General features: G+C 41.3%; 1 protein-coding gene across 1 annotated transcript in view; it reads right to left on the bottom strand.

Annotated features, from left to right (window-relative positions):
- ARID5B (AT-rich interaction domain 5B) overlaps positions 1-25,577 on the bottom strand; it is a 178,794-nt gene that overhangs the window by 141,088 nt on the left and 12,129 nt on the right. The window contains exon 3 of the mRNA XM_062214588.1: positions 3,253-3,478. Coding sequence (XP_062070572.1) covers positions 3,253-3,478 — 226 coding nt within the window. The remainder of the gene's footprint in view (positions 1-3,252; positions 3,479-25,577) is intronic.

Here is a 25,577-nt window from a genome sequence, read left to right as displayed (position 1 = left end):
TCACGATCTGCACGGGTTTCATACTGAACTTTCTTTCTTTGAAAAAGACAAAGAGAAGGAAAGGAGGGGAATGAATGCTCTCGGAAGTGTTTTTGAAGATTATTGGTTTTTCCAGCATCCAGATCTGTCATTTTAGTCATCAGTTCTTTAGAGTCTTTCATGAAAGCTCTAGAAATTTTTAAAAAGCAAACCTAACATCCTCAAATACTGTCCAAATGTACTCCTTTGAAGGGGAAGGGGATAAAAAAAAATCAGAGTTGTGATTTGAATCAGGGCAGTTATTGGAAGCTGCCATTCGGGGCAGAGTGTCTCTTTGTGGAGTATTAATCTGTTGGCAGACACACATTTGTGAGAACATTCTTGTTTTTTTCTTTTCTTTAAAAAAAAAAACTATTCAGAGAGAGACAGGAAGTGACACAAACTGGGATTAAAGGGAACTTACTCTACTTAAATACAGAGCAAGAAACATTCTTTAATTAGCTTTTATGTTTTAAAATCTCTTCTTTGAGAGTCAACCTAATTTGTTATTATAGATTTTTTTGGTAACATCTGAAAGAATTCAGTTTAAAAAATAACATATTGGAGTTTTACTTTTTCCATGGAAAGGTGAGATCTTTCCATTCTCTGCTTACTTCCACCAGAAAAAAAAAAAAAACAAGGGGGCTGGTCCAAAGTAATCTCACAGTTCATCTTCTTTCTTTGGTAAGAACAATGAGTGAGTTGGAAGGGCTCTACAGAAGGAAAAACCTAATAAGTGTGTGAACTTCCATTAACAATATGGTATTGGAGGTGGTTTCAGTGTGGCCAAGAGAGAGATAAGAAAACCACTGTGTAGAAAGAAAAGTACAGACAACAAATATTTTGATGTTACATGCAGAGAAAGGAAGAGGCTACAGAGAAAGTTGCAGGGACAGGAATGTGAACAGCAAATGACACCCTCTATCTCCCCAATACAAATCCTAACAATGTAGACTTACAAACCTTAGATCAGGCAGATAATGGAAACTCATTACATTAAGGAAAGTTTTTGTTTCTCTTTCCACATTATTACAACACAGTGTGCATTCCAATTACAAAAGCTATTTGTCTCAAATTCCCAACAGTTCATACCAACTGAGTAGAATTTCAAGGCCCTAAATTCTATCCTTAAAGGGGTATTTTACATTTTTTTAAAAAAATAGGTACATGGTGTTTCTGGCCTCCTGAGAATCTCCCAACCAAACCTCCTAGGGGTTGTTTTCCCTCCCTCAGCACTAATTGTAGAGCTGTCTCCCAAATGAGATTAAAAAAAAAATCCAAAAAATAAAAATCACCTGGGAAGCCTTTATCAGTATACATTCCTTGGCTTTGCCTCACTGTCACAGACTGAAGAATCTGGGGAAGCTGGACTCAGTAATCAGGATTGTTTTTTAAATTCCCCTAGTCAGTCTAATGAGCAACTAGATTTGAAAACCACTAATCTAGATTTTTCCAGACCAAACCACCTGCAAGTGCTTTGAACATTCACAATAAACCGATTTCTTTTGGAATTGATTGCAGAAAGGTAGATTATTGATATTTTTTAGAATCCAGAGAGATCAAAATCTCTCAATCTTTTGCTGGAATAAAGAAATTAGGTTTGTTTTTGTGCTCATTAATAAACTATCCATTTTAAACACAAAACAACCCTGCTATAAATACTATTGTTTGTATGTGTGACATCAAGCTTAACCATCTACACATCCTTTTTGTCCCCTGTGGGTTTCCTGTTTAATTTTTTATTAGTAACAGTATATTCTATAACTCGAAAAATCAAACAAAAGAAAGGTCTTAATGTTAAGGAAAAACATAAGACAATGGCTATACAACCCAGATCATGAATTAGGGAAATAGCACAACAGACGTATTCAGCATTTTCACACGTCATAAGACTAGTCATTGTGTGTTCATAAAATTGGAGTGGGTAACAGCACATATAGAAGACTATTAAAAAATTCTTTGGCTTTAGAAGGAAAAACACTGGTTTAATACTTTTCCCTAATTGTGCTCATGATTTCAGGTTACCATGTCCAAAATATCACCGTTCAGCATGTACTAAAATGCTGGGAACTGTTGATTGTTAATCTGAAGAAAATATTAATGCAGTTCCCAAAACACTGTAGCTCATCACAAACCAGAGTCACATGAGAGACACTGTCAGTTCCCAGTGTTATGCAGTTTCTTTATGCCAATTAGAATAAACCGTGTAGGTTTCTTGTAATAGTTAAGTTCTAGGTTTGAAAAAAACAGGAAGTTGTCACATAAAATAAAGCTGCAAAATTCAAGACTGTGCTAGAATGAAAGAAAAAGCTGCCTTAATAAGTTATAAGTGAAGTTCCTCTTTGCCTAAAGAGGAAATAACTAGCCTAAATCAGAGGTCAACAACTTTGCTCTTGAGCAATGTTGGAGAGTAGGTTAGTGAATAACACAGCGGGGTTCAAAGAGAAAAAACAACAACAAAGAAAGGACACAAAAAGTCACTGGTGAAGAAAGAGTTAAGAAAAAACAACAGGATTAGTGATGAAGCCTGTTGTAGGTGACAGTCACTATGCCAGATCCTTTACATCTTAACGTGTGACAATGATCCTGTAAAGTTAGCCTGTTTTTCAGATGGGGAAAACTGAGGTTCAGAGGTTCAATTATTTGCCCAAGGCAACCCAACAAAATAATTGGCAGAGTTAGCATTCAAACACTAATTAGAGTAACTACTCCAAATCCCAGATTCTCTTTTAAACTTAGAGTAGAGGAGAAGGTGGAGGGAAAGAAAAAAAAATGCATAGTTGATGGTGACCAAAGCTTGCCTAAAGCAGCAACCCCCTGCCTCAGCATTGTTCTCTTGCTCTTCCCTACTTTGCTTTCTGCCCATGCAAAACATGAAATTCTGACACAATGTTAAAAGATGTCACACTATCTACTTATAGCAAATATTTAAACTCTTCATTAATTCAATTGTAGGTGCCCCAATTACATTTTACACCTTGATTCCACAACAGAAGCTGTTTAAGGCCACGTGTTCCATCACCCGGCACAGGGCTCTATACACAGAAAGTCCTGTGTCTCAACAGGTAAAATCCATTCCTCACCCACCCAGTCATCTCTCCATCCATACTCTTAGACCCCTTTGAGGTTAAAGACATCTTCCATATGGCCAGGTTTCCAGGAAAATCTACAGCAGAAAATGTAAGTTATTATATTTTCACACTCATTGGATGGAGACATATAAATTGTATTTACCAAGGTCAGCCTTTTCCTTGAGAACATCTTTGAAGTTGAGTCCGCTGTTGAGGGTTGACTGCCTGTACTTCAGTAGAGCTTCCTTCTGGCCATTTCTTCCCAAGGCCTCAGTTTTCACTGGCCCAGCTTGGAGGCCACATCTCCACTTGGAGAAATCAGAATGTACCCACTTGACCAGGTCTTCAAGTTTCACAATCACTTTTTCGGAAACAGCAATGACTTCATCCTACAAGAGGGAGTTGGGGAAGAAGAAAAAGCATTATCTGGGAGTTGGAGGTAAATGACACCATGTCAATGAAGTCGACCCAAAGTACCATGTGTGTGATTTAATCGTACGCAAGTACACAGTGTGAGTCCCTCAGTCAGAGAATTTCAGTAACTCATTTCAAGTCAATGGTTTGACATTGCTGGTTGTTTAAAGAATTATTTATATGTTATATTTTTATATGGTTAAAAATATCCAAAAATAGAACAGTAATTCTAATAGCCATTTTTAATTTTGGTTGCCAAAGCCTGCTCTACCTATCTGACCACTTGGGCAAAAGTTAATTTTTAGGTGCAACTAATTGCAAATATAAAAAGCGAGAGCTAGATGACTAATGGTTAGTCTGTCTCTATATAAATGGTCTAAGTAAATCTAGGATTCTTGGAACTCTGACTCACCCCAAAATTCCTATGTTTATGGTACATTTTCCCTTGGCTTATACACAAATATTGAATTTAACTTTTGTCCTAAAAATTAAATAAAACTGTGATGTAATCCCAAAAGAAATACTTCATAAATGTTATATGCTTCCCACTGAAAGAAACTTACACATTCTCATGTTTCTCAAGAACTTTGTAAGCTGAGAAATGAACTGATTTTTTCTTTTAATACATATGGGGCAGGGGTGAGAGGGTGAGTTAGCAGAAAGCCTTTGAATTTAAGAAAAGTAGTTGAAACTTAAGTTTCTCCTATGGATCATAAATTTGAATTTTAAGCATCTCTAATTACTTCCAGGAAACAACCAACTTTTCTGAGAATTAATCCAGTAAGATATTTAATGGACATCCATACACGGAACAAAGGGAGAATGTGCCCCCCCCCCCAAGAGTCTTTGGAAAAGGCTTAAGGAGATCATCTCACTGGGTTTTAAGTGAAATTATTTGAAGCATTTGACATTTCAACTTGAACTGGCTTCTTTCATTTCTTGTACTTCACATTTATGAAGAAAGCTTTGCTATGAAAACTCCTAAGCTTACAAAACCTTAGAAACATTTTTTAACAAACAACAACAGGAAGATGTCTCCAAGTATTTTAAACAAAAGGAATTCACAACTGATTTTGGCTAATTTTGCTGTTAATCATGACTCTTTCTTCCTTCCCCCACCTACACAAACACACACACACTGCACACACTACCCCAGTTCAAACAAAAAAAGGGTTTATTAAGATAAGCTTCACACAGTAAGAAGCCTTGGGTTTAGTTTTAAAAAAAAAATGTTTTAAGGTAGGCTCTAATATTTCACTTTTCCTCATCCAGTTCCAAGCTGGTTCTGAGGAAAAAAGTTTGTTAAGCAGCAGCAAAGTAACAAATCCTCCATCAGAAATGAAAAGTAAAACTTGGGTAATGGAGTCCTTTCACTTATCATGATTAAATATGAACTTCCACTAAATGGGAGACAAAGCGAAAACTGTGTTTTTATCCTCTGCTCAAGAAGAAATTTTAATACTTTATAAACAATGGGGCATATTACAAAGCACATTTCAACGGATGATTTCCCTCGAATTCCCCACACCATCCTCTTGAAATAAAAGATCTGTAGCTGTCATGCATTTTATAGCTGTTACATGGTGATTATTCAATGTCAGGATTATAATTCAGCCTGGGTATTGTTTCAAAGCATATGGGAACAGCTTCTGGACAAGGCATACTAGAAATCAAGTTTAGAATGTACTGGAAAATAACTAAGTAGCATGGTATATCAGTCTCAACATTAGTAAAGATGGAATTTAGCAACATTTTGACCAAATATGGTCCCTTAGAAGAGACGAGTTTGGAGATGAGTGTTATTTTCAAATAGCACTAACTATGATCAAATGATTATCATTTCAATTACCAGTTGCTTCAGATCTTTTCCAAGAAATGGCATGACTCGCTCTGGCCGGTTTACAACACCCGCCAAACAGATAGTTTATTAACCAAGAGAAAATACAATCCTTATGATGTCATCGATGAATAAACTCATCTTTCAAGATTCAGACTATAGATTGTGTGCTCCCTCCTTTTCTTTCTCTCTCAAACAGACCTTCTAAATATACACACACATAAAAACAGACGCAGGAATTCACATAAACACACATAAGCCATAAACCCAAGTTTGGATTAATTGTGAAACCACCAGCATGTTTTACTGTGGATTTACGGAGAAACTGGCCCTGCAACATTGTCAAATGCCAGGATTTAGAAGGAAATCTGATAAGCAGAGGAGGGGGAAGACAACAAACCAACCCCCCAAAACAAAACAGCCAACATATATATAGAAAATGTCTCAGGAAACATTATTTTGTACACACAATGGCATAAATCACATGTTCTTATTTACTATTCTGAGCAAGTGCTGACTAAAGTTCCTAATATTCACCATTCTTGGGAAAGCCTCTATGTCTAAGAAAAGAATTTCAATAAGCTCATCTCATGATTACATTAGCTCTCGGCAAACTGAGAATTAGCACTGGATAAATATTGCTGATTTACTCTAATACAATACAAAAAGAACACAAAGAAATACACTTTGTTATTCTGTTAATGTACCTTGACTTTTCAATTAACCCGACTCTTAATCAATATTTATGTAGACACTTTCTAAGTCCTTATCCCCTTTGATCGCTGTTTTAAACTACATTTTTCTGTAATTTGGGTTTTGTTTCTACCACAGTACAAAAGAGCTCATTTAATCATGACTCCTGTAAGGCAGAGATCAACTGGGCAAGAAATCATAAACCAACCAGTCTGTGTACATGGTTGGCCCTTCCAAATGTTCAAAAAATTAAGAAATTTACACAAAAATATCCCCGATTACATTCTTCTTTTATAAATTAATACACACCCACCCTCCCCACCTCCCCCCAAAAAGAAGGCAGGAAAAAGAGAAAGAAAAAAAAAAAACACTTGAAATTGAGTTAGCAGCTGCTTTCTTTAGGCAAGTGTATATTTAGTACAGTGTTATATTCACTGTTCCTTTGCCTGCCAGGACCTGTGTAGGCACCAGACACTTGAACTTGTATACCTGGATTTATCCCACCTCCCTCATCTTATTGAGGAGGGCGGTGAAGTTCAGTGACATGTCCTAGGACTTGGAAGAGAATCCAGGTTTCCTGCCAACACAGCATCTTGGATTCTGCAGCCAGCTTGCCTGGCTTCAAATCCCAGCCCTGGAATTTACTCACTGTAGAAAATTGGGCAGCCTTTTTAAAATATATTTCAAAATATTTTTACATATTTTTAAAAAAGAATAATAATACTATCTACCTCTTCTAGTAATTGCCAGGATTCAATGGGTTGACACAAATGTCAGAGTTAGCTATCATTATCGTTGTCATTACTTCTCTACCCTAGTGTTTTCCAAAGTGTCTCACGCAGAGATGAGTTTAGATAGTTCACAGGTTAATATTTTAAATATATATTAAGTGATTCATGGCTTATTTAATCTAATGGTTACTCTGTATTTATGAGCAGGTTGTACTGGTTTTAGATTTATTGGAGACCTAGAAAGTGTCCCCTTTAAGTAAATTGAAGTTAAACAGTAGGTCAATTTCAACAAAGCCATTAAGTAAGCACAGGGAACACGTGGATATAGCAAAAGAAAGCCAATATTCTATGAAAATGACCCAAACTGGGGACAATGTATTCTAGCGAGTGTTCTCAGGCTGCAGTCCAGGGAACCATGGGGTTCACAGGGGCAAAACTATGATCATAACAATACCAGGACATGATCAGTTTTTTCACTCTCATTCTCTTTCAAGTGAAGTGGGGTTTTCCAGAGACTATGTGATATGTAATACCACAACAGACAATACAGAAGCAGTTATGAGAATCCAGCTCTCTATTAAGCTAGACAGTAAAGAGATTTACAAAAAATGTAAAAAAAAAACCACCAGCTTTTACTAATATTTTTGTTTTTGAAAATATGGTTTATTTTTATAAAAGTGTTTTATGTATACATAATAGGTTTCTACTATTAATTTTTTTTTTTTCTTTTTGACAGGCAGAGTGGACAGTGAGAGAGAGACAGAGAGAAAGGTCTTCCTTTGCCGTTGGTTCACCCTCCAATGGCCGCCGCGGTAGGCGCGCTGATCCGATGGCAGGAGCCAGGTGCTTCTCCTGGTCTCCCATGGGGTGCAGGGCCCAAGCACTTGGGCCATCCTCCACTGCACTCCCAGGCCACAGCAGAGAGCTGGCCTGGAAGAGGGGCAACCGGGACAGGATCGGTGCCCCGACTGGGACTAGAACCCAGTGTACTGGCGCCGCAAGGTGGAGGATTAGCCTAGTGAGCCGCAGCGCCCACCTATTAATTTTGTTTTTAAAATTAACAGAGGGCCAGCGCTGTGGCCTAGTGGGTAAAGCCTTCGCCTGCGTGCCGGCATTCCATATGGGTGCCAGTTAGAATCCTGGCTGCTCCACTTCTGATCCAGCTCCTTGCTAATGTGTCTGAGAAAGCAGCGGAGGATGGCCCAAGTCCTTGGACCCCTGCACTCTCATGGAAAGCTGGAGGAGGCCCCTGGCTCCTGGTTTCAGATAGGACCAACTCTGGCTCTTGTGGACATCTGGGGAGTGGGCCAGTGGATGGAAAACCTCTCTTTCCCTCTGCCTCTACTTCTCTGTAACTCTGCCTTTCAGATAAATAGATAACCTTTAAAAAATTAATAGAGTAATATTTTCATTTCTAAAAATAAATATCTTTTAATTCTAATTTTCACAAACTTGAAAAAAGTATTTATTTATTTGAAGGAGAGAGACAGATGAAAGAGAGAAGTCACATTTGATGGTTTACTCCCCAAATGCCAGCAACAGCACAGTTGGGCCAGGCCAAAGACAGCAGGCCAGGACTCAATCGAGGCTCCCTCTTGGGTGGCAGAGACCCTGGTATTTGAACCGTCTCCTGCCGTCTCCCATGGTGCACATTAGCAGGAAGCTGGAATCAAGAGAGGAGCCAGGACTTGAACTCAGGCACGCCAATAACTGAATGCAGGTGTCCCAACCAGTGTCTTAACTGTTCGGCTAAACGCTTACCCCTGAAGTTTTCCTTTTTGGGTATACAGCTCTGTGAGCTTTAACACATGGAGAAATTCAGACAACCACCACCATCACAACCATCAGGACACAGAGCTGTCCATCTCCCTCAAGAACCCTTCGGATTCTCCCACCACCAACTCCCGGCTGCCATTAAATATTTTCTTGCTATAGTCTCCTCTTTCCTTGAATGTCAGATGAACTGGATGGGACTTCCTGACACTTTCCGAGACTGTTTCTGTCACTCAGCACAAAGCCTTTGAGAGCCATGCTTGTCACTGCACGTGCCCACAGCTTGTTCTTTTTTACTGCTGAATAATAGTCCATGCAACGAATGGTTCTCAAGGTTTGTTTATCTGTTCACTGACTATAGGACATGTGGATTGTTTCAAATTTCGCAATTCAAATCGAACTGCCATATACATCCACTTACAGGGTTTGGTGTGAACACGTTTTCTTTTTTCTTCTTAAAGACTTAGTTTTATTTGAAAGGCAGAGTTACAGAGAGAGAATAAGAGAGAGCAAGAACTTCCATCTGCTGGTTCACTCCCCAAATGGCTGCAACGGCAGGAGCTGATCTGAAGCCAGGAGCCAGAGGCCTCTTCCAGGTCTTCCACATGGATGCAGGGGCCCCACAACTTGGGCTATCCTCCACTGCTTTCCCAAGCACATTAGCAGGGAGCTAGATCAGAAGTGGAGCAGCCTGGACTCAAACCAGGGCCCATATGGGATGCTGGCACTGCAGGCTATGGCTTAACCTACTATACCAAAGCACTGACCCCCATGAACATATTTTCAATTCTGTAAATACCTAGGAGAGGCCAAGTATATGTTTAAATTTTTTTAAAATCTGCCCCACTGTGGGCATACTATTTTGCATTCCCACCAGCAACATATGCAAGTCCTAGTTGCTCCTCATCCTTGCCAGTATTTGATGCCATCACTGTTAATTAATATATTATTGTCATTCTAATATGCATGCAGTGGTTTCCCATCGTGGTTTTGAATTTTCATTTTCCTAATGACTAATGATGTCAAGCATCTTTTCAGGTGTGAATTTGCCATCCCTTACTCCTTTTTGGTGAAATGTGTTTAACTCTTTTGGACATTTAAAAATTCTGGTTGTTTCTTTACTGGTAACTTTTGAGGGTTCTTGTATATTCTAGATATAAGTCTTTTATCAAATATATGGTCAAAAATACTTGGTAACTTATCTTTTCATTCTAACAGTGTCTTCCACAAAGCACAAGCTATAAATTTTGATTAAGTCCAATAGGTCAAACTTTATCTTTTACGGATTGTGGCTTTGCTCTTATATCCATGAACTCTGCCCAATTCCAGGTCACAAAGAATTTTTTCCATGATGTCTTCCAAAAGTTTTTGAGTCTTATATTTTACTTTTAGAAATAGAATCCACATTGACTTAATTTTGTTATACAGTATAAAGTTCAGCTTGATATCCATTTTTTTGCATGTTGATTTTTAATGAATTAATAAATATTATTAATAATATTAAATCAAATTATTTATTAATTTTACTTTTAATACAGTAATAGCAATAGATATTATTCACATAAACAAAAGTTCTTTGGAGTTCTTAATAATTTTGAGTGTAGGGATCCTAAGCTCAAAAAGTTTGAAAACCACTATCTTACATCTTAAAGAATGGTCCTTTCTGATTCTTCATTTTCCTTGACTTCTTTTTAGCATTTGATAATGAAAAACCTTACCTTTCACTTGAAACTCTACCTCATGGTAAGAGGTGAGAAGGTGTGAGATTTTACCTTCCTTTGCAAACTCATAAATTTGCCTGCCAGTTTCATGGATGTTGATAAAAGCCATGAGACTCCAGGTCAGAGATAAAGGATGGTTTATTGCTTGTAGCAGTAGCCCCTATCCCAGCATGTATGCTGGCTGTTTAACATCGAATTCCCAAAAGGAGATGCAAAGGTGGGCGAGCTGACACTAGCTCTTACACTGGGGTACAGTACAGGAGAAGAGTCTTGAGCTTGGGGAACCCAACTCTTCACCACTGTCCTGTAAGCATGCCTGCTCTTTGTTCTAGAGCAATCCCCTATCTTTGTCTCCCAAGGCTCTTCGCTATATAAACATCTTTGAAAAGGCAGTCAAGAATTAAGGCAGTTAGTGGCTTGAAGTGTGCAGACATGTAAGGGACCCACAGAACACCAACATCAACCACCTCCAGATTTCTCTGCTTTGTTCAATTTCTCTTGTTCCTCATTCCATCTCTCAACTGGGGAAATAAAGAAAACATACATTCTTAGATGCAATCTGGGCCCACCCTGCATATCACTCTTTCGAGATATTGTACCCCCTGGAGATTGCAATGCTCATGACTACATTCTGTAGTTTGGTTCCAAAAATTCATCCACATTCCAGACCCTTGTTATCAGGGTAAGTGGCTCACAGTCAATTCAAGCTCAATAGATCTGCGCAGCCCATTTGGCTTATTTGTAAGAAGGTATCTTACCTAACACATGAGGACTTAACACTGCCCAACTGTGGCTAACTTTTCCCCATTATCTATTCTTCCTTTATGCCATAACAATAAACTGCTAATCTGCTGGGTGAAGAATAAAGACACAATTTCTCTGCTTCCTTTAAAGCCACATACAGTCAAGTGACCAAGTTCTGACCAATGGGATGTGAGTGTAGTATTGTATGCAACTTCCAGGCCTTCAAAGGGAATGGGTATGGCTTTGGACCATTAAAAATAAGAGAAAATTCCCTCAGGAGAAAAAAGGTTGAGCCTTGGACAACTTCCTGGTACAAAACTAACCTGAACCATTTACCTCTAAGCAGTGACTGGAAAAAGGTTTTGAACCCACAACTTATTTAAACAACTGTAATGATGGGTCTTTTTTGCATACCACTGAATCTGTATCTTTGCTATATCATTCCCCAGGGAAGAAAACATGAATGGAACCTTTCCTATCCTATGCGGTATCCAATAACAGACCATTGCTAAAGAGAGCTCGAATCCTAAGGAGAAGGAACTGTGCAAGATCAGAGCTCATGGCAAGGGGGAATGGATTGTAAACAAGAAAGTGCAGCATATTCACCACAATCTTCCCTCCACATCTCAGATTTTTTTTTTTTAATGTTGAAGCATAATAAATGTTGGGAATACAAACACTACCATATGCGGTATTAGCTAAATAATTTATGAAACCAAAGTTACAGCCCAATTCATTCCATGAAAGTGGAAAATCTTCATCAAAAACTGTTAAGAGTCAACTTTTAGAAAGACCAACTACAACCATTTCAACTTGTGCCCTGCATGGGACTATTCTTGTCAGGCCTATGATGTGCACAACTGCTCAGGTAACGGGGAGAAACTCCACCTGTGAACCTGGCTAGCCTGGGCACTCCCCTGCTTTCAATCCTTCCTTGGAAACACTGCGATTTGAGGCACCCACCAGTTTTCCCAGTTGCTCTTCCTCTTATGCATTGATGTGTTCTGTTAATGGGACACGAACAGGAGCGAGGAAAAAGATTTATTCTACAGGTATTTGCCACTCAGGGACCCCCTCCCCCCCACCAAAATTGGGACAGACAGGATGGTAATGTGAGTCAAAATGAGATAAAGTGTTCATAGTCAGGAAAATGAGGACAATGCAGTGAGGTATCATGAAGTTAAATTTTCTAGATTTCAGGACTGTCTTTTGTGTCCATCAGGATCCCAACAGGAAATAGCTGGAACACATGAGTAATGATAGTGCAAGGAGGGTTTTGCAAAGGGGCTAAAGACAAAGGTATGCTTGAAATATAAAGCCAGCATAGGAGGTAGATAGTATAGGAACTTGGGCTAGTAGCTACTCAGCTCTCATCTCTCAGTCCTAAGGGCAAACGAGGAGTCACAGAAGGTACCAGGATCATAGCAGACCCTTCTATCACTGGCAATGACCTTTCCATGAAGGAACATCAGCAGCCCAGGGATACTTCTTAAAAAGAAATGGGATGAACACCTGCTTTCACTCTCTCCTTCAACTATTCTCCTGGAAAGGCACCTGTATGGCTGAGCCCCCCCAGAACCACACAGCCCAGGGTCTTTGATAGCGGAGTCCTCACAGATCAGCCTCCCATGGAGAAGGAGTCTCCCAGCAGACAGCAGAAAGAAAAAAGGACTGGCAGTGATATGCAGGCACCCTGCACTCTCTTTCCATTTAATTCTTTATCCATCTTCTTTTTTGTCTGATTTTTAATCTCTGAAATGAGGACAGAAATATATGATAGTAGTTGCTTTATAATGTCCTTAGTAGGCAAAATAAAAAGGTATCAACACCAAGCTGGTCCCTGAACTGGGAATTACTGCTCTTATTACCTGTGGCATAATGTCAAATCTTTGTTAATAAAAATATTTGATGCTGAATTGCATAATTCTTTCTTCTACAGTAAATACCTGAAGTGCAAATCTTGTTCAGAGGCAGGTACTCTTGCCTAACTTCTAATTTTCTTGTAATTCCCAAAGGGCCAATGACCATGTTGAACCAAGAGCACACAGCAAATACTGATTTAAACCATCTCTGGATATTCTGTGTTGGGAAAGATTAAGGGATAACTGAGAAAGCACCAGCTTTTGCGTATGATTGGCCCAGGTTCAAATGCAGCTCTACTGTGCATAATGTCCAAGCTAATCACGGGACCTGTCAAGTTCTCATCTAAAAAAGGAGGATAACAGCATAAAAGAACCAAGCTCATAGGAGCTACCCCTAAGAATACTCTATCAAAGTAAAAACAGTAACAAAACTCAACTCAACTGTCACTCATTCCAGTTGTTCTATTATGTTGAATGATTCCAAACGATTCTTTCCCGCCTTTTGATTTTTCATTTTGCTTTTTACCCAGTCCTGCAGGCACATGGCCCTTGTTCAGTTGTTTCTACATTGATGGTTAACACAGAGTAGGCATCCAAGAAATGATGGCTATTGCTTTATTATATGATATCACTTGAATGGAAAATGAGTGTTTCAATTTTACCCCAGAGGTAACTGTGTGTGTTGCTAACTCTTCTTAATTCTTTGTCTAGGAAAATAATGGCCTTGTAGCTCCTGCTAGCTACCCACAAGACAGACAGACAATTCTGGGCCAGAAGACAATTTGGAACATGGGTTTCTCATTCCCCTCAACCCTAAGGGAGACAGCAGAGGAAAACTTTGAGATGGTTCATTTGATTCAGGTAATAATCTATGACTTTCATGTGAGGCCACATGATATCATCTCATCTAATCCTCTAAGTTTTCTCTCAGAGAGGAGTCATTAGGCCCACATTAGAGATGAGAAAACTGAAGTGGAACCGGGAACCAGCTTGGTAGCACCATCTTGCTGAGAAAGTGGTCTTACAGAAGTGACCTTTTTAGAAGTCACACTCTACCCTAGTCCCACCCTGGGACAATCAAACCTTTGCCCACTCCCTGTCAGTTCTCAGCAGTGGGTGGGGTTTAAAGTCACTTCACAACAAAAAGGATTTTAATTTTAAATTTTTTCTTGTGTTTTCGCCCCAAGTAAGACTATGGAAATCCCAATAGTTAAAAACGTGAAGAATTTTATGTTGTCTGAACGATGAAGATAGCCTCTCAAGTATGTGTTAAAATTTGATTCCTTTAACATGATGAAATGGATTTGCCATGGAGGCTCATTAGTGTATTGGGTTCCAATTTCCCAAGCCAACCCCTCCTCACCCAACCCTTTCCATCCCCTTCATCAGACATTCTTCGGGTAAAGCTTGTGGCTCATCAGATTTTGGAAATCCATCCTGGCACAATTAGGAGGAAGTAAGCAAACAGGAGACTGCTCTTAGGCACGATTTGTCAAGCGTAATGTGACCATCCTTCATGGTACAGCCAACAGCATTTGCGTATCAAACAAGTAATTCAAAAATCCTAAATATTTTATGTTCCTAAATACATATTTAATACACGTTAATCTAAAACCTGTTAGGCTGCCGCCTGCTCCTCTGACCAGATACTGTCTTTAAAGGAAGCCCCAGAAACATCCTCTCATTCTTTCTTCTTGGACTTTGCATGTGTGCACCTTCCTTCCTCCCCAAAATGAAAACTTACACAGAGAGGGAAAAAAAATGCAATCCAGTATCCTAGATATTTCTCTCTGAACAGACTTGCATTTTGTATGTAAGGAAGATGTCACAAGTCAGTCATTGAGCTTGCCCACCCTTTCTTTGGCCAAATTAATAAGATAATATTGCTGTTTATTTTTTTTTATTTCTGTCAGGATGCCATAATAAAAACTAGCTTGGCAACAAAATACTTAGCTGTGCCCAGTGGAACATTAACAAAAGAAGGTAAATGAGCCTATTTCCAGTGTCAAAGCTCAGTTGAGCTACCTATAGGAGCACTCTATTGGGAAGGGAAGTTGACCTGGTAGTTAGTAGCCTCATAGCCCATATCCAAGTGCCTGGGTTTGAGTCTAAGATCTGCCCCTTGTTCCAGTTTCCTGTTAGTAGGCACCCAGCAAGGCAACAGGTGATGGCTTGAGCAGTTGGTTCCCTGCCACCTTTATGGGGCACATGGATTGAGTTCCCAGCTCCAAGCCCTAGTCTGACCCAGCCCTGGCTGTTGTGAGCTTCTGGGGAGTCAATCAGCAGACGAGATCTCTCTTGTCCAGTCACTGTCTGTCAATCTCTGTCTCTCAAATAAAATAAATTTGAAAAGAATTTAAGGAGCACTCTATCAAAGCACAAACAATAATAATAATGATTCACCAACCACCCAACTCAGCAGTTCTATTATGCTAAATGACTCGAAACCATTAATTCCAGATATCCTTCTGTTTTTATTTTTTCACCTAATTTTGTAGGCACATGTCCCTGTGCCTCAGTATGCAGTTCAACAGTGCCTACACACCATAAAGACCCTCAAAGGAAGCAGGCGACCCTTTGCTCCTGTTGGTATATGAAGGTCACAGTGGAAGCTGTCTGAATTATTACAGGTTAGTGGTCAGCTGGCAGAGTCTTGATACACCCTTGCCATTAATTAGAAAAACACTCTTCATAGAAAACCAACGAAAGCCTTATGCCTATTTAGAACACTTTAATGTAGAAACCAAATAAATCTTCGTGTTTTGTATAGCCTCTGTTTAAACATAAACATATGATTTAGACATGCTCCCTCTTGTTAAACAGTTTTTTTGCTCTGTTCACTTAGCACAGTTCACATTATTATCCTCACATGTACAATGGCAGTGGAATAATTTGAGGCCCACAGCTTTATTTAATAATGTAATTATCCTATATTGGATTACTTAAAGGGGCTTTGTATTTTTAAGTTCTAGCTTTTCCTATACTACTGATAGGTTCTGCCATGGTGAATGATTCAGGTTTCAATCAAAGGCTCTAAACTCAGTTTGGAAAAATATTGAGTGTTTTTGAATAAGCCAGGATTAACACAAGAGCCAATTTGCAACCACAGTTGGTGACCTTTCTACTCCTGTTCAAAGACTTTGGTGTGGAGGCCAACAGAGGGGACAGACCCGAGCAACTACAACCACTCAATTCCAACTCTTTTGCCACCCAGGGAGGTTGTCTAAACCAGAGAACAAAGCTCAAGTTTTCCTGAAGGTAAACTTTCTGAAAACAAGGCTGAAAAATGATAGAGTTTCCCATGCCCAGAGCCCTATACACTCCCAGGTGGGGCTTGGGAATGAATGAATGAATGAACAAATGAAAGCTACTGGGCGTTCTGACAAAACTAGCACAGAAGGGAATCCAGAAGGCGCCATCTCTGCCACCTTTAAGAGAGCATTCAGAGGCTGAGCTTCATCCAATGTTGTTGTCAGGAGAGATTTGGGTGTAGCTTTTCCCCAACCCAATTCACTTGGATCCAACTAACTTGTATTGACTCCGTTCTGTGCCAGGCACTGGGCTGAGTATCAGCCAAGGAGAGAGAAAGATGAATAAGACATAGATGTTATCCTTTAGAAACACACGGCACCCGGGGCCTCCTGGTCCTCACCTGGGACATGAAAGTTACCCTCTTTTGAGTCTGTTGTCAGGGGTTCATTCACTTTTGCATCTGCGATGATCTGAGCACCCGCTCTGAGCTGGGCTAGCAAGAGAAACAGCTAGGAATAAGCCTCTGAGTCATGGGAGGCTTGCCCAGTAGGGGAAAGGATAGGAAACAATATGTTCTCAGCTAACTGGGATCGATACGGTGAGAAATGGTCATAGGTGATTTTCTTTATCCAATAACTATTAAACATCGACTGGTGCCAGGCATCAAACAGATAAAAATCCCTACCCTCCTGAAGCCTACAGTCGTGTGTGTGTGTGTGTGTGTGTGCGTTGTGTCAGAGAGGGAGTTGGGGGGAGAGGCGTGTGGCAGAAGAGCCAGACAGTAAAAGAATCTACAGCAGAGACAATAATGAGAGTTAAGGGGTAGAAGAGGGGAGATTTAAATCCAGCGGTCAGGGAAGTTCTGTCTGCTGAGACCCAAAGTACAAGAAGGCGGCAGCAAAACTAAGAGGTGAGTGGAGGTAGGGAAAGAACAGGGCACTGCAGGCAGAAGGAACAGACCATGTAAAGGTACTGGGAGTGTGTGCCGCATTGTCAACTTTAAGACGAACAAAAGAAAAGAGGAAAAGACATACAGTGGGGCCCCAGGCACACAGCTCACAGCTGATGCGTGCCCCTCACTTTGAATCCTGACCTCTTTCCTCATTAACTATCCAGTAGGTTTCCCATAAGTCAATTTCCATTAGTAAAAACTGACCAGAATCTTTTAAATGCCACCTTTCCCCCAAACCTATCATAACCACATACGTAGGTTCTGAGAACTTTGCTGGAGACCAAAGAGAAATAGGTGAATTTTCCCAGGAAACAGCTCATTTCCACAGGACGTACAAGATGGTAGGCTCGCTGCCCTCCTGACATATGGACAAGGTGAAAGGGCAGCTGGGAGATGCTCAGCTCCTGTAGATACACTCATTAGAAACACAAACTGGGACAGCAATAACTCTGTGGAGTTTGTGGTCTTTGCATAGGCATGCACCAACTTAATTTAAATCCCCACCTCAGTCACCATGCATGAAACGCACCTATTTTCTAATGCATTAAGAGGCTCCTCTTTCCCTTTCTCCCTGCAGGTTTATCATCGCACCAGACATAACGTTCTAGCCAACATTTCTAGAAAAACTCGGCAGATTCATTGATCTAGGTTTAGAAAAGACCGATTATGGCTTGTTGAAATGCTGATTTAACAAATCTTTAAAATATTAAGGCAATCAGCTGCCTCCCATAAATGGCATCTATAATTATATGCCCAAAGGAGGGAAGAGGTGTTTGGGAAGGAGACATCAATATAATAATAAAAGGAAAAAAAAGAGCAAGACAGAGTAAAATGTGTATCTTTCACCACTCATCAAAGAAGCTGTACGCTGAAGTGATTGTTTGTGGTGCTGACCGTAGCAGGTGATCTCTAAGAGGATTCAAAGATACCTACTTCCCTGGAGTTTGCCTCCTCCCCTTGTGTGGGCCGAACAAAAGTCTCACTCCTAACAAAGAGAATTAGGCACAAGCGATGGGATGCCCTTTGGAGGATAGGGTTAAACAGGGCTGTGGCTTCTGTCTCAATCACACATTCTGAAGGAAGTCAGCTGTCATGTATGTTGTGGGGTTCACCATGGAAGGGCCCAGGTAGCAAGGTGAGGAAGTGAGAGAGGATGGGGGGGGGGGGCAACTCTGAGCAAGGAGCTGAGGCCCTCAGTCCAACAGCAAGAAGGACCTGAGATCTGCAACAGGCTAGTGAGTGAACCCGGAAGCGGACTGTCCTCCACCAGAGCTTTGAAAGGACAGTCGCTTGGGCTCACACCTTGACTGCTGCTTGGAGAGCACTAGCACCAAGGGTACCCAGCCAACCCCTAGTCCAATTCCTGACCCACAGAAACTGTGAATCAGAAGTATTGTTTTTAGATACCAGATTTGCCATGGCTTGTTATCCAATAATAGATATCTAATACATCAGTCCTTAACATGAGACAAATTTGCCACTATTGTGCCATGATCAAATAAAGTCTGTGAAATAAGGTGCTACCTACCCTTTTCAACTATGCTGGGAAATTAGATTATTTCTGCTAGGAGAAAGACAAGTCAATGGAGAAATGCTTCATGCAATTGTCTAAGTCCTCATTCAACTGCCTACCCAAGAGCTCTTTTAAGTTTTGGGTATCCATAGAGATTTCTTAGAATAGTCTTTTAACAGTATGAACACACCGATTAGGATGGAAGGGACAAAGTAAAAGGTCCTCTTGCTGAGTAAGGCTAACCTGTATATGTACTATCTCCCCTAAACCACTAGTGAGAAAGGGGCTAAACTCATTCCTTTCTATCACCCCTTATAGTACCTTGGTATGTACTAATAAATACTGATTGAATTTAATTGAATGAAAGGCTGCAGTCACAAGGCCTCTAGAAACAGAAATGTTATTTTTTCAAGAGCAATATTATTTTATGCCCTTAATGACCACAGAGGAATTCCAAGCCTCAGCTCTCTTTTCCTCCATGTACTCTTTCAAGATTTTTCAAGGCCCTTGGCATAGGTGACCAGTTACAGCTGTCTGTGAGCACAGTCTGCAGGTCCCACATACACACAATCCTCTAGACTGCAGGCCAACAAGGAGGAAAGGCTTAAAAATGGGGGAGGGGGGTAGAGAATTACACAAAAAAGCCTTTAAAAATTAAGGCCAAAGAAAGAAAATTAAGCAATTGAGATATCTCAATATTCTGACATGCCGAGAATGTTTTTACTCTGCTGCTTCAAGGGGTCATTTCAGGAATTCTGGGGGTTCAGGAGTGATGTGAACACCTGCTTGGCTGTCTGTTGAATTACTGATCCTGTAACATCGAAAATGCAGAGTGAGAAACAGGACCTACACTCTAAAGAAAAAATAAAACAGAGCCCCTTGATAATGTTTAAAGACACTACCATTCTATGTGACTCATAGAATTTGCATTAGAAAAACATCCTCAGCCTTTTTACCAGAACCTTCTTTCTGCCTGCTGAGAGTTGGGGGTGCATACTTTACAACCCAATGTATTGTTGCTGAACACACATTCCGTCCCCAGGAGCACAGAACACAATTAGACTATTATGGAGAACATTCAGAAGCAGCAGAATGGAACAGATTATTTCACTTAAGACATACAGAATGCAATTATTTTCTGTATTTATAACCCATGTATTTTGGGATAATTTGGTGAGGAGACTGAGTAAGACAGCAGTGTTTTCATCTGAAACCTAGTAATCTGATATACGCTGTGGGATTAACCCAAAGCAAAAGGATTTAATGGCCCAGCAGGCAGTCTCTGTTTTGAAGATCCTTCTAAGATCCCCAGTCATTTTGGCCGGGACCCTTCCCTTGACATCCTTGGGCTGGTGCTTCTGACATCTTCAAAAGGGCTGGGCAGGAGTGCACATTCCCCAGCACCATCAGCAGAAACGAGGTGGCAGCAGCAAGGGCATGACACAATTTTCAAATAAGGGATTTTTTAAAAATAAGAACTAGGAGAGGCTTTTTTAAACATGGAGGGAAAGTGGGTGTATTTAATATAAATTCAGTGTTTTGCACACTCACCAGATGAGCAGCAGGTTTCCTGGTAGTTGCATCACGAAAGGGCAGGGGGGACCTGGGAAGCACCAGTTTGAACTTTGTCTGGCATACTCAGAAAGAACATCTGGAATGCAGGTTTTGTCTCCTGACTTCATCGTCCTCCCATTCCAATCTGTTCTGTGTGGCTAACGGAAGAGAAGGCCCCTAAAGCTCCTTTAAGACCTAAAAGGAACCCAGCCGAATGAGTTTGATTGCCACCCCACCACAGGGCCTGGAAACCTCAAACACGGGTCAGAAACTTTCAAGCAAAACACAATAGTCTCTTAGGATAGACAAAGAACCAGGACATTAACTCTATTTAAAACGATTGTTTTCTTAGTTATTGTTTTTCAAATAATAATCCAATGACTCAACAATAAATTACTTATTAAGGGGCTAAAAACAGTCTAGCACTATGTCTTCAAAAGTCAGGATTTGGTCTCTGACCAGAAAGGGTGGGTCAATAGCAAGCATCTGCTAAAGGCCTGGGATAAGCCAGGTGACGGTTTCGTGCTCTAAGCCCCAATAAATGCCATTTGATATTCTCAGCCCAACAAGATTAAACCATTTTACAGATAAGAAACTAAGACAACAGGTGGTGAGCCTTTGGCGCAGTGGTTAAATCGTTAAATCGCCACTCGAGATGCCCTCCTCCCTCATCAGAATGCCTGATTTGAGTCCACCCCTGCTTCGGATCCAGCCTCCTGCTAATGAGCGCTCTAGGAGGCAGTCGATGAAACTACAAGGCTTGGGGTTGCTGCTACCCGTGTGGGTGACCCTAATGTAGTTCTGGGATCCTGGCTTCCGTCTGTCCCAGTCCTGGCTGTTGTGGCCATTTGGGAAGTGAACCACTAGATGCAAGATCTCTGTCTCTCTGCCTTTCAAATAAAACTAAAGTAAATAAGTACAAATTAAAACAAAAGTGAAGGAAACCAAGATACCAGAGAAATTAAACAAGTTGGCCAAGATGACACACAGCTACTAAGTGTCAGAGTTAATATTAAAACTCCATTCTACTGGGCTTTTCTAACTAGAAAGACAAAGCACCCCCACGGCAGTTATTATTCAGCACTGACTACAGACTCAAGTCCATGTGACATGGTACACTCTGAAATTGGCTTTATTAGGCCGGCGCCGCGGCTCACTAGGCTAATCCTCCACCTTGCGGCGCCGGCACACTGGGTTCTAGTCCCGGTTGGGGCACCGATCCTGTCCCGGTTGTCCCTCTTCCAGGCCAGCTCTCTGCTGTGGCCAGGGAGTGCAGTGGAGGATGGCCCAAGTGCTTGGGCCCTGCACCCCATGGGAGACCAGGAGAAGCACCTGGCTCCTGCCATCGGATCAGCGCAGTGCGCCGGCCGCAGCGCGCTACTGCGGCGGCCATTGGAGGGTGAACCAACGGCAAAAAGGAAGACCTTTCTCTCCGTCTTTCTCTCACTGTCCACTCTGCCTGTCAAAAATTAAAAAAAAAAATTAAAAAAAAAATAAAGAAAGAAAGAAATTGGCTTTATTGGCTTTATTTCCCACCAGACCTCTGCTGTCCTGCCAAACCCAGACTATCTCTAGGATGGGTAGGTCCTTTCTTCCTATTTGCCTAAATAGCTCTCCTTCTGCCTAGGAAGTCTCCTTCTCTCACCACCACTATCAGAAATCTCTACCCATAAAGCCCTAGTTACTTTCCAGGGCTCCTCCTATCCCAAGCTCCCATTCTCCAGGACACCTTACAAGATAGCTAGAGGCCACGTCCCCCACTCCCACTCCTTTCTTTCCTCACTGCCATCCCTGCTCCCTTTCACAAGCCTAAATGTGGGCCCCTGGATAGTCAAGATCTTCTTGCACATTCATTCCTCCTGTTTCCACAGTCCCTAGACCCCTGGCTAAAGACAATAGCGAGTGTTTAACTCACCTCCCTGTCCCTATCCCTTTGTTTACTGTCTCTTTAGGACCAACAGGTTCTTTTCATTTTAATTACAGAAAAGGTTCCAAATATGAGAAAGCTTTTAAAATTGTAACAGTCCAAAGCATTGCTCTAGAGAGTCCAAGGTGGCAGTCACATCTGGACTGAAGACATGTTTTGTTTGGCGCACAGACAGTGTTTTTAAAAGTGCATTGAAGAGCCAACTAAAATTACACAGAAATCTGGATTTTTGGCTTCTCTTGAAAAATGGAAGTATCTGGCAATACTGGAGGACATTCTTGCTCAACAATGATAGGCAGAACCTGAAGAGCAGTATTTTAGAGACACGCTTTAAATGAGTTATTCTCTTCCTAGGTCCCACAAACATCGCATTTTCTCCTCTACTCATCCTTGCTTTATTCATTGACGTATGTGCCTGTCCAAGTGGGCATCTGCACAAGCACCCCTGTTCCACAAGTCCATTTCTGCTGGTCAATGGAAGGTGTCATAGAGAGAATGACTTTTAAAAATATTTGAGAGGCAGAGGGACCGAGAGAGAGAAAGCTTCATCCATTGGTTTATTCCCCTAAATTCCCCACAACAGCTGAGACTGTGCCAGGCTTAACCGAGCAGCTGGGGACTCAATCCAGGTCTCCCAGTGGGTGGCAGGAACCCATCATCTGCTGCATAGGGTCTTCATTAGCAAAAAGCTAGACTCAGGAGCCAGAACCAGGCATCAAACTCAGGCACTCCAAATAATATGTTGGCATCGCAAGTGACATCTTAACCACTAGGCCAGATGTCCTAAGGACCTTGCAGGATGGATACAGCTGCTGTACCGTTCTACTTTACAGAGTAAAACCTCAGTTAATCTGATCTTACCTCTCTGATACCACCCCATTCCCTCTACTTGTCAACAGGACAGCACAATGTTTCTGCCATTTGCATTTTGCAATCAAGATGGCTTAAGTTCCTATTCAATCTGTTATTTGCCTGATGAATGAATTTAGAAACCTGGACAAGTTACCTAACCACTCAGAATACCCTTCTGCAAAATGGAGATGGCTAAAGCCATCTCATAGTATTACTGTTATAAAGGGAAAATAAAGGTCACACATCAAGTTCTAAGAACCTAGCTTTACTAGTAACTTTTAAAAATGTTTTAGTTTTTCATTCATTCAAAAGCCAGAGTGACAGAGAGAGAGAGAGAGAGAGAGAAATCTGTTATTGGTTCACTCCCCAAATGGCTGCAACAGTCAGTGCTGGACTAGGTCTAAGCCAGGAGCCAGCCAAGAACCCCATCTGGTCTCTCATGTGGGTAACAGGGGCCCAAGTACTTGGTCCATCTTCCTCTGCCTTCCCAGGCACATCAGTAGGGAGCTGGGTTAGAAGCAGAATAGCCAGGACTCAAACTGGTGCTCCAATACGGGATGCCTGAGACACAAGCAGTGGTTTAATCCACTGCCCCACAATGCTGGTCACTACTATTAACTTTAATAGTATTATTTTAGGTGGTAGGTTTAGCCTGGTGGCTAAAACTTTGCTTAGACACCTGCATCCTACACTAGAGTATCTGGGTTCAATGTCTGGCTCTACCACCTGCCTCCAACTTCCTGCTAACACAGTCCCTGGGAGGCACTGGTGATGGCTCAGGTAATTGGGTTTCTGCCACCCATATGGGAGACCTGGATCGAGTTTCTAGCTGCCAATGCAGTCGAGCCATTGTGGGCATTTGGGGACTGAACGAGCCATTGGGAGTTCTTTGCCTCCCTCTCCCTCAAATAAATAGATGAATATTTTTTGAAAAATATATTATTTTAGACTAGAAGTTGAAAACATTTTCCGTTAAGGGCCAGGTAGCAATTATTTTAGGCTCTGTGTGTCATCTAGTCTATGTTGCTATCGTATGAAAGCTGTAGATCATTTTTCAACAACTAGCATGGCTGTGTGCCAATAAAAATTTATTTACCAAAACAGGCAGTTGGCCAGATTTGGCATTTGGGCCTTAGTGTGCCCTGTTTTCCATCCTCTCTCCAGCAAAGCAGTGAAAATCAGCTCTGAAAATGCGATCTAGGGATCCGTCTAGACAAGATCTAGAACAGTAAGCAGCAGGCATCAGGGCAGCTTAAATTTGGTTACTGGATTCACCAAGGCTGGGTCCAGTCCAAAACTGTCCTGAGGCGGGGGTGACGGGTTGATCCCACCTCTATGCCTTGGCCAGAAACCTCTTCACCGTGTAATCCATTTAGATGGATAATCAAAAAATATTTCTTCCCAAATGTCTCCCAAGGCTTTCTCAATAAAGTTAGAACCCCTATCATAGGTCCCATTATTTTACCCTCACCACTCTGAGCACACCACAAACCCTGTGTCTGTGATCTCGATTGACCGTGTGTGTGCTCCTCAGTGGATGGTAAGCTCCAAGAGGGCAGGATCTGCCTGGCTTTCCACCTCCAGCCTCTCCTGGGCCCCAGAGGGCTGTACACAGAAGGTCCTTGGCAGGTATTAAAGTGGAAACACTTCTGACCCGAAATGTGAGAAAGGCACCAGGATGCGTTTAAAGAGCCCTTTTACGAATTATTGCACAAGTGTGGGATATGTAAGTTCCTAGAAAGCAGGATAGCTTTCACAAAGGCTCAAATATAGAATTGGACAGTATAGAATGAAAGTCCTAATTTTGGGAATTCTCCCCATATTCTAAAGTTACAGGGAGAAAAGAAGCTTACCCAGTAGTCCCAGGAGAATCTGAGTTTCAATCCTGGCTCTGAGTCTCACCTATATGGCTTTGGGGAAGTTATTTAACCTCTCTTGGACTCAGTTTCATGATCTACAAAGTACAGAAACTTCAAGGGGCCAGCGCTGTGGTACAGTAGGTTAATCTTCCACCTGTGGCGCTGCATCCCATATGGGTGCCGCTTCTGAGTCCCGGCGGCTCCTCTTCCAACCCAACTCTCTGCTATGGCCTGGGAAAGCAGTAGAAGATGGCTCGAGTGCTTGGACCCCTGTACCCCCATGGGAGACCAGGAAGAAGCACCTGGCTCCTGGCTTCAGCTCGGCGCAGCACTGGCCATTGCGGCCATTTGGGGAGTGAACCAGTGGATGGAAGACCTCTCTCTCTCTCTCCCTCTCACTGTCTGTAACTCTACCTCTCAAATAAATAAATAAAATCTTAAAAAAAAAAAGAAATTTCAAAATACTACCAATCTAAAGAATATCTATGAGAATTGAATGAGATATTTTATTAGTATTTAATTTATATATTAATAGATACACAATGCCTGACAGATAACTTTTAAGAAATGGAGACTGTTGTGACACTGATTTCATTACTTATTTCTTCTCACAACAGGAGAGACAATAAGCTCTATGAGAACAGAAATCTTTGTGTATTAGTCCTTGTTCTCATTATTCCATCCCTGGTGTAGAATATGGTATTCAAAATAAACATTTCTGAATGAATGAAAACATCCATGGGTAGTGAATGTTGGCAGAAAATTCAGTTCCATGTATCACCAAGATTGCCACCCTCTGGCAAG

Source organism: Lepus europaeus, chromosome 17, assembly GCF_033115175.1.
Source record: "Lepus europaeus isolate LE1 chromosome 17, mLepTim1.pri, whole genome shotgun sequence".
Classification (NCBI taxonomy): Eukaryota; Metazoa; Chordata; class Mammalia; order Lagomorpha; family Leporidae; genus Lepus; species Lepus europaeus.
The sequence above is the reverse complement of the archived record's forward strand: the minus strand, read 5'-3'. Positions and strand labels throughout refer to the sequence as shown.